Below are 16,737 nucleotides of genomic sequence, written 5' to 3' on the forward strand. Positions count from 1 at the left end.
CTGTGAGGCAGCAACTCTATCGCTGCGCCACCGTGCCACCCTCCCAATAGTGAGGGGATCACGGGGAATCGATCGCTGGGGGACAGAGTACATGCGGGGGGGAGGGGGGCATGAAGGTAGGCCTGGGTAACTCATTCCTGCTACTTCTGATAGATCCAAGTTTCTGTAAAAAGCACACTTCATAAACTAGGTCTCCAGTTTGCGTACACAAGCATCATGCTGCAGAGACGTGGAAGGTGACTTGTATGCAAAGAAGAAAGGGAATAATTGGAGTAACTAAACGAGCCCCGCCCGCTGAGTTATTTCAGCACTTTGTGTCATTTTTTGTAAACCAGAAGCTGCAATTCCTTGTGTCCAGAAAATGCAATATTATTCATTTTGAACAATTTTCCAAAGTAAATTCCATCCCAAGATCCAGCACCAGCAGTAAAATAACTTTGAGAAACAAGGAACGCTGCCAGGTGCTGGTTTACGCAAAAGTGCTGGAGTAACTCAGCGGGTCGAGCAGCATCTCTGGAGAACATGATCTCATTACATGTCAGGGCCCTTCAGACTGAAGAAGGATCCCGACTTGAAACGTCACCAATCCATGTAAAATAACTTGGCTTGGCTTCTGGCTAACATTTACATTTAGTTGTCAATGAGATATCCTTATTTCATTCACCACATTCTATTTCGGCCTGCCTATTCAGTTTTAGATAAGAGAGTTCAGTCAGTCAGTTACTTATTCTCACACATGGTGATGACTGATTGTCGGTAGAGCAGACGATCTCATCTGTGGGTCGTGCACGCAGCAGCTCACAGGTGCTTAAAGAAAAAGGTTTTGCATGTGCAACTATTTATAATTGCAACGATGATGTCAAAGGCAACATTTAACTTCCAATCTGCATATATGATAGTCAAAGCATTTTAATTCTGAAAGTCAGCATCTGCAGTCATCAGGAAGTGCAATTTCTATCATTCAATCCACTTGTGAGATGTTTTCTTTTGGCCTGTTGGGTTTTTATTAAGATGCTCTTGATCTTCATTTTATGCAAGAATGCATATGTCACTTCAAATGTGTTCTAATTTTAGAAAATAAAATAATCGCTTCGTTTTTAGGTTTCTCTAATGCAAACCAGTTATCAAATGGTCATATCTCAACCATTGTATGAGAATCATTACAAAAGAGAAGTATTGGAGTCATAGAGTCCTACATCACGGAAGCAGGCCCTTCTGCCCAACTCGTCCATGTCCCATCCAAGCGAGACGCATTTTACTGCTGTTGGCCCATATCCCTCTGATCCAATCCATTACTGATCCAAATGTCTTTTAAATACAGTTATAGTACCGGTGTCAACTACCTCCTTGGGCAACTCATTCCATATACCCTCCCCAACCAACCCTCGGTGGAAAACGTTGTCCCTCTTGTATACACTGGAATTTAGAAGGATGAGAGGGGATCTTATGGAAACGTATAAGATTATTAAGGGGTTGGACACGTTAGAGGCAGGAAACATGTTCCCAATGTTGGGGGTGTCCAGAACCAGGGGCCACAGTTTAAGAATAAGGGGTAGAGCCATTTAGAATGGAGGTGAGGAAAAACTTTTTCAGTCAGAGAGTTGTGAATCTGTGGGATTCTCTGCCTCAGAAGGCAGTGGAGGCCAATTCTCTGAATGCATTCAAGAGAGAGCTAGATAGAGCTCTTAAGGATAGCGGAGTCAGGGGGGTATGGGGAGAAGGCAGGAACGGGGTACTGATTGAGAATGATCAGCCATGATCACATTGAATGGCGGTGCTGGCTCGAAGGGCCGAATGGCCGCCTCCTGCACCTATTGTCTATTGTCTATTGTCAAGTTCCTATTAAATCTTGCCCCTCTCACCTTAAATCTATGTCCTGTGGTTTTGATTCCCCTATCCTGGGTAAAATACTCTACTCTATCTGTTCCCCTCTTGATTTTATACACCTCTAAGTTTTATCCCTCAGCCTTCTGCGCTCCAAGGCATAAAGTCCTAGCCTGCCCAGCCTCTCCCTGTAACTCAGGCCCTCGAGTACTGGCAACATCCTCGTGAATCTTCTCTGCACTCTTTCCAGCTTAATGACAACCCTTTTTGCACAGTCATGTCAAGATTTACGACGTAATCTTTTTGTTAATTGTTGTGTAAACAATTCGGGGAAGATAATGTGTGTTTTCATATGTTTCCTCAGGGGACGTGTCTTCTCGCTGGATTTTAATTTAATGACAGTTTATGATGTAGAATTCAACCAAGTGAGGAGATTGTCAACTCCTTCCACAGCGAGTTCTGGTTCACAATTCCACACCGTCTGGAAGTACTATTGCAGGGAACATTTTGGCTGGAGAGAATATTCTGAGGTAATATAAAATATTTATCATGTCAGCTAACGCGTGAAATATGAATTTTGTTAAATGAGCAAATCCCTGAAAATTAATGGTGTTGCATTATACAAAAAATGTTAATATTTTAGCAAATTCTTCCTCCTGTTATGTTCCCATGCATGAAAATAAATTGTTTCAAAAGATCGGTGTTTTTTTATTTTGTATTTACCATTATTAAGATGTGAAGGCCTATCTATCTGCGAGAGTGATATCGCCTGCAGATTTATTTTCAATAACTGTTTCGACACAAAACATTAATCATCAAATCTTTTGAATTAATGACATAAACTATAAATCAAAGTCTATTTCAAAGTACCCTGCAACAGTGATAGACGATGAGCCAAACTTTAGAGTCACTGAGTCATACAACATGGAAACGGGCCCTTTGGTCCATTTAGACAGGTACATGAATAGGATAGGTTTAGAGAGATATTGGCTAAATGCAGGCAGGTGGGACAAGTGTAGATGTGGGCAAGTTGGACTGAAGGGGCTTGTTTCCATGCTCTGACTATGACTCTATTAAATTGTAATACAGGAGTCAACGATCAGGACTTCTCAATTTAAATTTGTGGCAATAAAACAACATAATTGTTAAAAAAAAAAAAAGATGCTGTGCAGCAGACAGGTGATTTGTATCTGGATGTTAATCGCAATGTTCTGTGAATGTTAAAAGTGTGTGGTTCTGTTATTTCTAGGCAGTTGTCCGTTGCATCGAGGAAGCCTCATCTCGAGGGATGAGTGAGATTTGTTTTGTGATGCAGCAAAATAGGTACATCCTGAATTTAATGGAGGGGTTTCAGCAGAACGCTGTCTTTGGCACTCGCCGAAGAATCACTCGAAGACCCTTATTTCGCTCCCTTGTCCTCCTGATTCCCTGCTTACAGTAAGTTGAACGTGAATCACACATGTGTAAAGCTTCCGTGGAAATATTTGCAATTAATTCTACCTCATACAATGTGAAAGTTAAAAAATGTTGGAATATTTTAGCCTAAAATGTTTGAGTTTTTTGCAACAAGTTTTGACATCACTGTCACAATGAATCAGCAGGCAATTATCAAAGTTTCATTCCACCCATCGGCAATTCTTGCTTTGCACGTCCATTATTAAATGTAAACTGTACTCTCTGTATTTACACAGAAATTGGATCATTAATGGTTGTTTGTACCTTTATCATTTAATTTAGTTTAGTTTAGAGATCCAGCAAGTTGATGCCCACAAATGATCAACCATTCACACTAATCCTAAGTTATCCCACTTTCTCATCCACTCCCTGCACACTTGGGACCAATTATTGAGGCCAATTAACCCACCCGGCACAGGGAGAGCATGCAAGCTCCGCACAGACAGCACCCGAGGTCAGGATCGAACCTGGGTCTCTGGTGCTGTTTGGCAGTGGCTCCACCAGCTGTGCCACTGTGAGGTGGAAGAACACCCTTCATCCTCATGAATGGCAGACCAGGTTTGAACAGCCCTCTCTAGCTCCTGTTTCTTGCATTGTTATACTCTATTTATTTAGGGTGTAAAGATATTTCCTGCCTTAGAGGTGCCATCAGATGACGATTGATTTCCTCCTCTCGTATAAGGAACAACCTATGGACTCGATAGCCCCACAATAGGTTTTTCCTTTGCTTTCTACTCCATGTCCTTCATGACTGGTATTAGTCAACAAAACAAATCCAGCATTCTGATGGTTTTTATGTTTGTAAGTGAGATGCCTCACGTTTGGTTGGCCTTCCAAGGATTGAGGATTGCTAAAATGTAAGTGACCTCAGTAGTTTCATTGGCACGCTGATCTGTAACCACACAAAGATGTAAACATACAAGTTATACTGGTCTAAATACCATTCTGAAATGGCAACTGACAGAATTCCACTAGTTGTCTAACAGTAGTTAGTTGGTAATCTGATCTGCCGAAACTGTGTTGTTTAGCATGATGAATCGATTTTTAACCATGTGGTTGTCGGGGTTGGGTGGAGGAGTGTTCAGATAGGCTATGGTTGTGTGCTGGTTTATCTGGGTCAGTGATAGGTCGACAGGTGACTCTCTTACCTCTGAGCCAGAGGTTGTGGTAGCATTATTTGGATATCTGAGCACAATTCTCGCACAATTCTCGTTTGAGCAGTACTACAAGAGACCTGTATTTTCAAGTGGAGTACTGTGTGCAGTTTTGGTCTCCAAATTTGAGGAAGGATGTTCTTGCTATGGAGGGCGTGCAGCGTAGGTTCACTAGGTTAATTCCCGGAATGGCGGGACTGTCGTATGTTGAAAGGCTGGAGCGATTGGGCTTGTATACACTGGAATTTAGAAGGATGAGGGGGGATCTTATTGAAACATATAAGATAATTAGGGGATTGGACACATTAGAGGCAGATAACATGTTCCCAATGTTGGGGGAGTCCAGAACAAGGGGCCACAGTTTGAGAATAAGGGGTAGGCCATTTAGAACGGAGATGAGGAAGAACTTTTTCAGTCAGAGAGTGGTGAAGGTGTGGAATTCTCTGCCTCAGAGGGCAGTGGAGGCCAGTTCGTTGGATGCTTTCAAGAGAGAGCTGGATAGAGCTCTTAAGGATAGCGGAGTGAGGGGGTATGGGGAGAAGGCAGGAACGGGGTACTGATTGAGAGTGATCAGCCATGATCGCATTGAATGGCGGTGCTGGCTCGAAGGGCTGAATGGCCTACTCCTGCACCTATTGTCTATTGTCTATTGTCTATTGTCTGTATCCTACTCGGTCTAAGAAGGGTCTCGACCCAAAATGCCACCTATTCCGTTTTTCCAGAGATGCTGCCTGACCCGCTGTGTTACTACAGCATTTTGTGTCAGGGTCTGAAGAAGGGTCTCAACCCGAAACGTCACCTATTCTTTTTCATCAGAGATGCTGCCTGACCCGCTGAGTTACTCCAGCATTTTGTGTCTGTCTTTGGTTTAAACCGGCATCTGCAGTTCCTCCATGCACATTCTGAATCAGGCAAGATGGTTGAACTGAGGTTCTGACTGCCCTCTCAGTACACATTGATATCTTTACTGCTCTGCTGTGAAATCTCCCCAAGAGTATTTCCACTTTGAAGAGGTTTTCCTCTCAGAAGAGTGCCGACACAAAACATCATCTGTCTAATTTCCCCCCACACATGCTGCCTGTCCTGCCAGATTGCTCCAACAGCCTGGTCTCCACTCGACATTCCAGCATCTGCTGTCTCATTTGTCTCGTACATAAGACATCCATGGAGAAGAGACATCTACTGGCTGTCTGTCCAAAATGTATCTTCTAGCCAACACCACTAAGTAGCAAAAGTTTACAAAAAAAGGGCACAAAGTGCTGGAGTAACTCAGCGGGTCAGGCAGCATCTGTGGAGAACATGGATAGGTGACGTTTCACAGAGTGCTGGAGTAACTCAGCGGGTCAGGCAGCATCTGTGGAGAACATGGATAGGTGACGTTTCACAGAGTGCTGGAGTAACTCAGCGGACAAAGCCTGGCGAGTAATTGGTAGATACAGGTGAGGGAATATCCCGACCTGAAACATCACCTATCTATGTTCTCCACAGATGCTGCCCGACCCGCTGAGTTACTCCAGCACTCTGTGAAACATCACCTATCTGTTCTCCAGAGATGCTGCCCGACCCGCTGAGTTACTCCAGCACTCTGTGAAACGTCACCTATCCATGTTCTCCAGAGATGCTGCCTGACCCGCTGAGTTACTCCAGCACTCTGTGAAACGTCACCTATCCATGTTCTCCACAGATGCTGCCTGACCCGCTGAGTCGCCTGCCACTAAATAGCATGTAATTTGGCCACGGTCACATTGCTATATATGGGGTTATGCATTGTGGAAATTTGCTAGATTACAATGGTGACTCCATCAGCATATCTTCAGCTGTAAAGTACTTTGGGGCTTGCTGAGATAGTGAAAAGGCAGCTGGCAAGCCAGTTCCCCTTTCTTTGTGATCTAAGATAAAAGATTTGTTTTCAATCAGCAAATTTCAGCACAGCCTGTTGTAGTGTACATGCTGACCAATAAAGTGTTCTTGCTGCTGACTGATGCCCTCCTTGGGTGGACAGGCCCATCATCACATGATGGAGGTTTCTATGGAGGAATTATCCTTTCTTGATTTGTTTAACTGTGAGCAAATTTGGGCCCCATATCTGAGGAAGGATGTGCTGGCTCTGGAGAGGGTCCAGAGGAGGTTTACAAGATTGATTCCAGGAATGAGTGGGCTAGCATATGATGAGCATTCGACAGCACCAGGCCTCAACTCGCTGGAGTTTAGAAAGTTGAGGGGGGGACCTCATTGAAACTTACAGAATAATGAAAGGCATATAGTGGATGTGGAAAGGATGTTTCTACTAGTGGGAGAGTCTAGGACCAGAGGTCATAGCCTCAGAATTAAAGGGCGCTCTTTTAGAAAAGAGGTGAGGAGGAACTTCTGTTGTGCTGCAGCAAGTAAGAATTTAATTGGTCTATCTGGGATGTATGACAATAAAACACTCTTGACTGGTTAATCTGTGGGACTCATTGCCACAGAGGGCTGTGGAGGCCCTCAGTGGATCTTTTTAAGGCAGTGATAGACAAATTCTTGATTAGAATGGGTGCCAAGGGTTATGGGGAGAAGGCAGGAAGATGGGATTAGGAGGCAGAGATCAACCATGATTGAAGGGGACTTGATGGGCTAATTCTACTCCCAAAACTTGTGAACTTTGGTTTACAGCTGTAATGAAAGGTTTGCAGTAGGGAAGGAATGTTAACATGGCCAGCACGGTGGTGCAGCGGTAGAGTTGCTGCCTTACAGCTCCAGAGACCCAGGTTCGATCCTGACTGCCGGTGCTGTCTGTACGGAGTTTGTACGTTCTCCCCGTGACCTGCATGGGTTTTCTCCGGGTGCTCCGGTTTCCTCCCACACTCCAAATACGTGCATGTAAAGTTAATTGGCTTGGTGTATATGTAAATTGTCCCGAGCGTGTGTAGGATAGCGTTAGTGTGCGGGGATCGCTGGTCAGCACGTACTTGGTGAGCCAAAGGGCCTGCTTCCACACTGCGGCTCGAAACTAAATTTGAAGAATTGTTTTATCCCATTTAGTTTAGTTTAGAGATACAGCATGGAAACTAGCCCTTTTGGTCCACTGAGTCTATGCCGACCATCGATCACACGTTCACACTAGTTTAACGTTATCCCACTTTTGCATCCACTCCCTGCACACTCGAGGCAATTTACCAAGGCCTATTAACCTACAAACTTGCTCCCCTTTGGGATGTGGGAGCAAATTGGAGCACAAAGCGGAAACCAATGGGAGAACTTGCAAACTCCACAAACACACGCGCACGCACACACAGCACCCACGGTCAGGATTGAACCCGGGTTTCTGACGCTGTGAGTCAGCAGCTCTACCAGCTGCGCCACAGTTATTGGTGGTATTGGTAGTGAGGTGGCTCCCATTTAATGAGTCCAACGAGTTATTTTTATTGTGTAGGAAAGAACTGCAGATGCTGGTTTAAATCAAAGGTAGACACAAAATGCTGGAGTAACTCAGCGGGTCAGGCAGCATCTCGGGAGAGAAGGAATGGGTGACGTTTTGGATCGAGACCCTTCTTCAGACTGATGTCAGGGGAGGGGGCGGGACAAAGATAGAATAGAGAGTTACTTTTAATGCAAGGTTAACACCAAAGTAGCATAGTTCAAACATTACTCACATCGACATAGCCACTTCATGTGGTTTATAACCCTGCATGGTGTATGAATCCGATGATTATACTTTCATTATTTAGTTCATGGTTTGAAGCAACCAAGTCAACTGAGAGAAAAGTCTGTCACGATTAAGGGCAGTACTTGGCCAGCACCATGTAGTGCTTCATTGTCAGAACAGAAGGCTGGAAATACTTAGCAGATCAGGGAGCATTTGCAAAGAAAGATACTTAATGTTTCAGGAACTCCCTCCATCCATTGATATTTTCAACATTTTGTTGTTTTTTCTCAAAATTCCCAACATCGGATGGACAAGTGGGACTAGCGTAGATGGGGCATATTGGTCAGCATGGGCAGGGTGGGCCGAAGAGCCTGTTTCCATGCTGTATGACTCTGAGTCTATCTGCAGTATTCAGGTGCTCCTCACTGTAACATCCCAAAGTGTATCTGTGTCTCACAGGAATCTTTTTTTTTTAAGTAGTGACTGTTATCAGACACACACAATTCCTTCTGCAATATCAATGTTCCAGAAACAGCAATGAAATGATTGACCATCTGGCCCAAGCTTCATTATTTCATAGAACATAGAACAGTGCAGCACAGGAACAGGCTCTTTGGCCCACAATGTCCATGCTGAACATGATGCCATGTTAAACTAGATGTGCCTAGATGTGATCCATATCCCTCTATTCCCTACATATCCATCTGCCTACGCAAAAACATCTCAAATGCGCTGTCGAATCTGTCTCCACTACCACTAGGGTTGCCAACTTCCTCACTCCCAAATAAGGGACAAAGGGTGACATCACTGCCCCACGTGACCTCACCCAGCCAGCGGCCACGTGCTCCCGCTCCACCAATGGCGGCCGCCCGGGCCGGCAGCATCTCTGGAGAGAAGGAATGGGTGACATTTCAGGTCGAGACCCTTCTTCAGATTGAAAGTCAGGGGAGTGTGAGTTTAGAGATATGGAAGGGTAAGGTGTTAAAATGAAGATCAAAGCAGACGACGTTAAGGAAATGGAGAATGATTCATTGTCAGCTGAGGGGAAGGTGACAGGAAGGCATACAATCAGTAAAATTAATCAATGGATGGAGGTCTCTGTTTTATGTCACTGAACAGGAGGAGAAGGCAGGAGAATGGGGTTGAGGAAAAGATAGATCAGCCATGATTGAATGGGCATTGTCGACTCGATGGGCAAAATGGCTTAATTCTGTTCCTGTGTCTTACGAACTACAAAAACACAAATACTTTTATGTGATGGTATAGCATCTTCAAAAATGTTGTCAGATTTACAGTTTCTTTTGTGCTTTTTTGTCTTAGAACATTGGGTGGCACGATGGGCACTTTTGCGAAGTTACCAGAGGGATCAACTTCTCCAGCTATTGATATTCCTGCTGTTACTCCCCTTTCAAAAGTCTATCCTGAAACATGGATTTCAATGGAACTATTGGAGGATTTCATTCAAGTGCCGGTCTCCATAGAAGACAAAAGCTACAGGACTGTGTATAATCTTTTCCATAAAACAATACCAGAAACCAAATTCAGGATATTGAATATTCTACGAGTTCAAAACCCATACCTTTGGGAGAAATATAAAAGGTAAGAGTTGACCGTATTTTTGAACCTTTGGAGCATCACCTTGTATTGCAGATACTTAAAATTTACATGTGAATTGTAAATATCAATGTGTAGAGATCATAGTCATACATGCACACTGCCCAGATTATTTCAGTATTAAATGTTTCTGCGCCTGATATTGTGAATCTGAGATGCATAGACAATAGGTGCAGAAGGAGGCCATTCGGCCCTTCGAGCCATTCAATGTGATCATGTCTGATCATTCTCAATCAGTACTCCGTTCCTGCCTTCTCCCCATACCCCCTGACTCCGCTATCCTTAAGAGCTCTATCTAGCTCTCTCTTGAATGCATTCAGAGAATTGGCCTCCACTGCCTTCTTAGGCAGAGAATTCCACAGATTCACAACTCTCTGACTGAAAAAGTTTTTCCTCATCTCCGTTCTAAATGGCCTACCCCTTATTCTTAAACTGTGGCCCCTGGTTCTGGACTCCCCCAACATTGGGAACATGTTTCCTGCCTCTAACGTGTCCAACCCCTGATATGTGTCCAATTATAACGTGTCCAGTCTTATATGTTTCGATAAGATCCCCTCTCATCCTTCTAAATTCCAGTGTGTACAAGTGTATAAAGGAAGTAGGGGGACAGAGATCTGTGAAGATACAACCATTTTTCAGCCAAGGAAGATGAAAGACTTAAACTAAACTGTGAATAGGATTGCTTGGTCTAAAAATAAATTTTGTCTTGGAAAAAAACTTTAGTCAGAATCTGTGGAATTCATTGCCACAGAAGGTGGTGGAGGCCAAGTGCATGGATATTTTTAAAGCAGAGATAGATAGATTGTTGATTAGTGCGGGTGTCTGGGGTTATGGAGAGAAGGCAAGAGAATGTGGTGAAGACAGAAGGATATATCAGCCATGATTGAATGGCGGAGTAGACTCGAATTCTGCTCCTGTCACTTATCAACATGAAATTATCAATAAAATTAAATGGCCATAAACGTGGGTGAAGGAAGGAAATGCATATGCTTATTTTGCACTGACGATAGATACAAAATGCTGGAGTAACTCAGTGGGTCAGGCAGCATTTCTGGACAACATGGATAGTTGACTCTCGGGGTGGGAACCTTTCCTCAGACTCTGGTCTGCCTCTGTCTGAGGAAGGGTTCTGGCCTGAAACCTTTGTTCCTATTCCTTTTCGTCAGAGATGCTGCCTGTCCCGCTGACTTACTCCAGCATTTTGTGTCTACCTTCAAAACGTGGGTGGATCTGTCTTCCTAACCTTGCAATGATAATTTTGATTTATCTTTACAGATTTTTATCATGCAGTAGTCAATTGAGTCAGCACATTCATTCTTTAAAAGGCAGTACTGTAGGCTTCCAGTTAACAGTGCCACATCCTAGTTAGATTTACTGTATAGAATATAAATGAAAGAGTAATGCTGAAGAGGTGGAGAACATTTTGTCACTGAGGCAATGCAGATTTCAAATCAGCACATGGTAAAATGGCTGGGGTTTGGTACTTTTAGGTAGAATTTCAACCACGAGTAAGGCTACCATTGTGTATTACACATTCATTATAATAAGTGGAAATGAAATGTGAGTGAATTAGCTACAATGTCAATTTACACCCAGAAAATGAATTGGGGCGGCACGGTGGCGCAGCAGTAGAGTTGCTGCCTTACAGCGCCAGAGACCCGGGTTCCATCCTGACTATGGGTGCTGTCTGTACGGAGTTTGTACGTTCTCCCCGGGAGCTGCGTGGGTTTTCTCCGAGATCTTCGGTTTCCTCCCACACTCCAAAGACGTGCAGGTTTTGTAGGTTAATTGGCTTGGTATTTTTTTTTAAGTACATTTGTCCCTAGTGTGTGCAGGGTTGTATTAATGTGCGGGGATCACTGGTCGGCACGGACCCAGTGGGCCGAAGGGCCTGTTTCCGAGCTGTATCTCTAAACTAAACTGAACTAAATCTACCCCGGTGAATCTAGCCAGGTGTCAGGTTACAATTATACACCCACAATGGGCTGGAACACATTTTCAACTACTGCTCAATAGTTCTCAGCAGGTCTATTGAGAACTGCTGGCTACTTGGATGAGTGTGACAAACTTCCACACCTGTTCACTGCAGCACTGAAGGTTAGATGCACTACATCACTCTACCCTTGGATTCACCACTTCACATCTGGCCCCTCAGGTTTATGCCATCCATGCTTGGCAAATCTTACACCAACCTACATTTAAATAATGTAAAGATTTTTTTTTGTTAGTTTACATTTATGTCCCTGTGTGTTTAGATTTAATTAATCATGGTTAAATGTGATTTCATTGTCTCTTTTACTGTCTATGACAATCGGAGACGTGGACGCACTGTAAAAGGCTCTGATAGCATGGTGGTACATGGGTGACGTTTCACTGTCTGTCACCCACAACACACTGCATCCTGCAGCAATGCTGGCAGAACTGTTCACCCCTGGGCTGCAGATTGTTAGTGCAGCCTCCCTGGCACCAGCCAGAGTCAACTATATGGCATGGCCTTCTGTTTGGAAGCAGTAGGAGATTATTCTTGTGTGGGAAGGAACTGCAGATGCTGGTTTAAACCTCAGATAGACACAAAAAGTTGGAGTAACTCAGCAGCTAGGCAGCATCTCTGGAGCAATGCTGGCCAGCTCATTAGTTCCCCCATATTTGTTCAAGGCACGGATTGCTGACTTGTGAATTTCACAATAGACATGACCAGCTCACCAGAGACTGAAGGGTCTCAACCTGAAGCGTCACCCATTCCTTCTCTCCAGAGATGCTGCCTGTCCCGCTGAGTTACTCCAGCATTTTGTGTTGATCTTCATAATAAATTATGTGTTGCCTAGATGAAAGTACTTTTTAAATGGTTAAGGGCAAGAAATCATTGTAATCCAAAGACATTAAAAGACACTAATCCAGTGCCAATTACATAAAATATTAAAGAGAGCTGCAGAGAATATTTTTTAAAAGGTTAATGGCATTTTGGTTTTTATGACTAGAGGACATGAATATAAAGGATTAGAAATTACGCTGCAATTGTACAATGGTCCAGTTATATGTAGAAACACCGATAGTTTCAGGGAGGCTAAAACAACTTTGGGGCGAACATTAGATAGATGTATTAGAATAAAATCTGGACTCTCGAGCTTAAAGTGCAGGTGGTGATTGTATTTCCTGGAACTGAAAAGATAATGGTGCTTTGATTCAAAATATTTGGGCGGAATTGATAGGATAAGTAGATGGATTGTGGGATGTCTGGGAAGAGGGGGTGTTTCTGTATCGAGACCAAACACCTCTTGACATTCAGTGGCACTACCACTGCTGAGTTCCCCAACACCAGTCGACTGAGAGTCCACGATTCTATTTGCAACAGCCACGAATATACTGTGGTGACAAGAGTAAGTCAGAGGCTGAGCCTCCTGAGGCAATTGACTCTGCATCTAATACCCCAGTGTATTTCCACAAGGAATGAGTCAAATGTGTGAGGAAATACTGTCTACATGCCTGGATCAACGCAGTGCCAGTATCATTCAAGTAGCCGGAGAACTGGCAGGACAAAGCAGCCCACTCCCTTCTACCCTAAACATTTATTCCCACCACCAATGGTGCAATGCTGGCTGCAGGATGTGGCATTGCCCAAATACATCTGTTACTCACCTTGGATACTCTGGCAGCACTTGTCAAACCTGTAACTTCAGTCTCCAGGAGGGGTAAGGGTAACAGGGATACAAAAACACTGCAAAATCCCCTCCTATTCCTACTCGTAGAACAAGTTCAACTCAAGAAAAGCTCCATCAGCCTACAATGACCAGCCTGCATATATCTGTGTACACACAACCCATACCCCTCCATTCCCTGCATAGCCATGTGCGCGTTAAAGTCTCCTAAACGCACTCTCGTATCTGCCTCACCACCCCTCCTGGCACTCACCACACTCTGTGTAGAACAAAAACTTGCTCCTTTAAACTTTGCCCCTCTTGCCCTAAAGCTATGCCCACTAGTATTTGATATTTCCATCCTTGGATCCTGACTTGGCAATATGTTGCTGCTCCTTTATTCTCACGGGGTGTGAATCCTGGAAATCCCTCCCCAATAGAATATGTCGGAGTACCTTCACCAGACAGATTTCAGCAGTTCAAGAAAGTGGCTCACTATCACTTTCTCAAGAGCCGTTCGGATTAAGTGCTGACCTTGCTGGCAATACATAACATAACATAACATAACATAACAACACTTTATTGTCACTCGGCTTTTTACACCGAACAAAATTTCAGCAGTCACACAAAACACAGCAAAAAAGAAAAGAACACAGGACACCCGACCCCAACACAAACATCCATCACAGTGACTCCAAACACCCCTTCACTGTGATGGAGGCAACACAACTTCCCCTCTCTTCCCCCCGCACCCACGGACAGGCAGCTCGACCCCTACCGAGGCAAACAATACGCACAGCCCCCGCAAGGGGATGGAAGGCCCCGCGGCCGAGCCGCCCCGGGCACCGAAACGTCCCGCGGCCACACCGGGCGATGTTAAGTCCAGCGGCCGAGCCGCACCGGGCACTGAAATGTCCCGCGGCCGAGCCGCACCGGGCACTGAAACGTCCCGCGGCCGAGCCGCACCGGGCACCGAAACGTCCCGCGGCCAAGCCGCGCTGGCGATGTTAAGTCCCGCAGCCGAGCCACGCCGGCGATGGAAGGCCCCGCGGGCGAGCTGCGCCCCGGGGAAGAGACCTAATAAAAGAAAGGTTTCCCCCGCCCCACCCCACCCCCACACCCCACACCCCCATCACACATACACAGCCAAAAACAGAAACAAAAACCATCCCAACACCGACACAAACAAAAAAAAGAAAAAAAGACAAACAGACTGCCAGAGAGCCGCAGCCGTCTGCTGAAGTTTTTTGACCCTGATCATTATCTCCAGAGATGCTGCATGTCCCCCTGAGTTACTCCAGCATTTTGTGTCTATCTTCGATGTAAACCAGCATCTGCAGTTCCTGCTTACACGTAGAATCTATAATATGAATACTTAAATAAATACTTAATTACTTGAATAAAATTTGCTGCATGGTTTAATAATCCTTTTCATATTTATATTGTCCACCAGGAAAAAGGAATACATGTCACGGAAGATGTCTGAAATGGATAAGATCCTAAACGAGAGGCATCTCTTCCATGGGACCTCTCAGGATGCAGTGGATGCCATCTGCAAACACAATTTTGATCCCAGGGTGTGTGGGAAACATGCCACCATGTTTGGACAAGGCAGTTACTTTGCAAGAAAGGCGAGCTATTCTCACAACTTTTCCAAGAAGTCACAAGAAGGCGTTCATTACATGTTCTTGGCCAAAGTGCTGATTGGGAAGTACACCTTGGGCAAGCCTACCATGCGGAGACCACCGCCACAATCTCCTGCTGACCCTTCCAGTGACTTGTACGACTCGTGTGTGGATAACTGGCTAGAACCTCAGATTTTTGTCATCTTTAATGATGACCAGAGTTTCCCTTACTTCATTATTCAATATGAAGAGGTTGGAAGTACCGTAACTGTTTGATGAATGGTCACAGACTGGAGATGCTACCATGAACTTATCTATACACTAGAGACAGATATGTGCAGACAGAACTTACTGACAAACTCGAACGTATTTATTCACAAAATGCTGGAGTAACTCAGCAGGTCAGGCAGCATCTCAGGAGAGAAGGAATGGGTGACGTTTCGGGTCGAGACCCTTCTTCAGACTGATGTCAGGGGGCGGGACAAAGGAAGGATATAGGTGGAGACAGGAAGATAGGGGGAGGGGAAGAGAGGGACAGAGGAACTATCTAAAGTTGGAGAAGTCAATGTTCATACCACTGGGCTGCAAGCTGCCCAAGCGAAATATGAGGTGCTGTTCCTCCAATTTCCGGTGGGCCTCACAATGGCACTGGAGGAGGACCATGACAGAAAGGTACGTCACCCATTCCTTCTCTCCTGAGATGCTGCCTAACCTGCTGAGTTACTCCAGCATTTTGTGAATAAATACCTTCGATTTGTACCAGCATCTGCAGTTATTTTCATACACTTACTGACAAAGTCAATGACATGGCCACCAGCCATTGTAAGAATACTGGACTGGCAGTATCCTGACAAGTGTAAATAACTAAGTACATTGCCTTGAACATTGTTCAAATGTTTATGTGCCTCTTTGTTTGTGAATGAGTGTATTTATATAGAAAAAATGTTGCCCATTTTTAATTAATTCTGAAGTATTTGAGAAAAAAATGTATACTTGACCCGAGTACAGTAGTTTATTTTTTAATTATCAGAAGCTGAAGTGTGGAAATTAAATGTTGAGCACTTTTTAAACCAAAGTTTCATGCCGAGATGTTGATGGTGATTCCAGTAAAATGTAGCAACTGCCTGAGATGCAGAGGACAAGGCGGTGTGTACAGCTTACCTTACTTGCAGGAGATAAGATCTACCACAGCAGTCTTTTCATCTGCCACAGGAAAGGAAGCCCGTACCGTGAGAAAGGCCCATTTGATGCTTTCCCAGAGCTGTAAATAGTGGCGATTTGGTTCTTGATCTCAGCGTCTTTTCTTTCCCCTTGTCAATTTACTGTGATGACTTTCTTGGTCCACTTTCTCCTCCGCCAAAGAACTGAAACCAGCACAGAGCAGATGGGGATGCTCCACCAAACACTAGAAAGGAAAGTGTAGATATCAACCGTGTTCTGCATTATTTAGCAATCGAATAGTTTAAACAGTTAAACATTCCATTCCTGAAACACAAAGGGCACAGTAGAGTTACTGCCAGAGATCCAGGTTCGATCCCAACTACAGGTGCTGTCTGCACAGAGTTTGTACCTTCTCCCCCTGACCTGTGTGGGTTTTCTCCAAGATCTTCTGTTTCCTTCCACATTCCAAAGACTTACAGGTTTGTAGGTTAATTGGCTTTGTATAAATGTAGATTGTCCCTAGTGTGTGTGGGATAGTGTTAATGGGGCCTGTTAGACAATAGGTGCAGGAGTAGGCCATTCAGCCCTTCGAGCCAGCACCGCCATTCAATGCGATCATGGCTGATCACTCTCAATCAGTACCCCGT

General features: G+C 44.5%; 1 protein-coding gene across 1 annotated transcript in view; it reads left to right on the forward strand.

Annotated features, from left to right (window-relative positions):
- The window catches only part of tiparp (TCDD-inducible poly(ADP-ribose) polymerase), a 35,164-nt gene extending 18,634 nt beyond the window's left edge, over nucleotides 1-16,530 (forward strand). The window contains 4 exon segments of the mRNA XM_078410105.1: nucleotides 2,189-2,354; nucleotides 3,074-3,261; nucleotides 9,376-9,654; nucleotides 14,758-16,530. Coding sequence (XP_078266231.1) covers nucleotides 2,189-2,354; nucleotides 3,074-3,261; nucleotides 9,376-9,654; nucleotides 14,758-15,205 — 1,081 coding nt within the window. The 3' untranslated portion in view covers nucleotides 15,206-16,530.
- Nucleotides 16,531-16,737: the final 207 nt, after the last annotated feature.

The sequence above is a fragment of the Rhinoraja longicauda genome, chromosome 13, assembly GCF_053455715.1.
Source record: "Rhinoraja longicauda isolate Sanriku21f chromosome 13, sRhiLon1.1, whole genome shotgun sequence".
Lineage (NCBI taxonomy): Eukaryota > Metazoa > Chordata > Chondrichthyes > Rajiformes > Arhynchobatidae > Rhinoraja > Rhinoraja longicauda.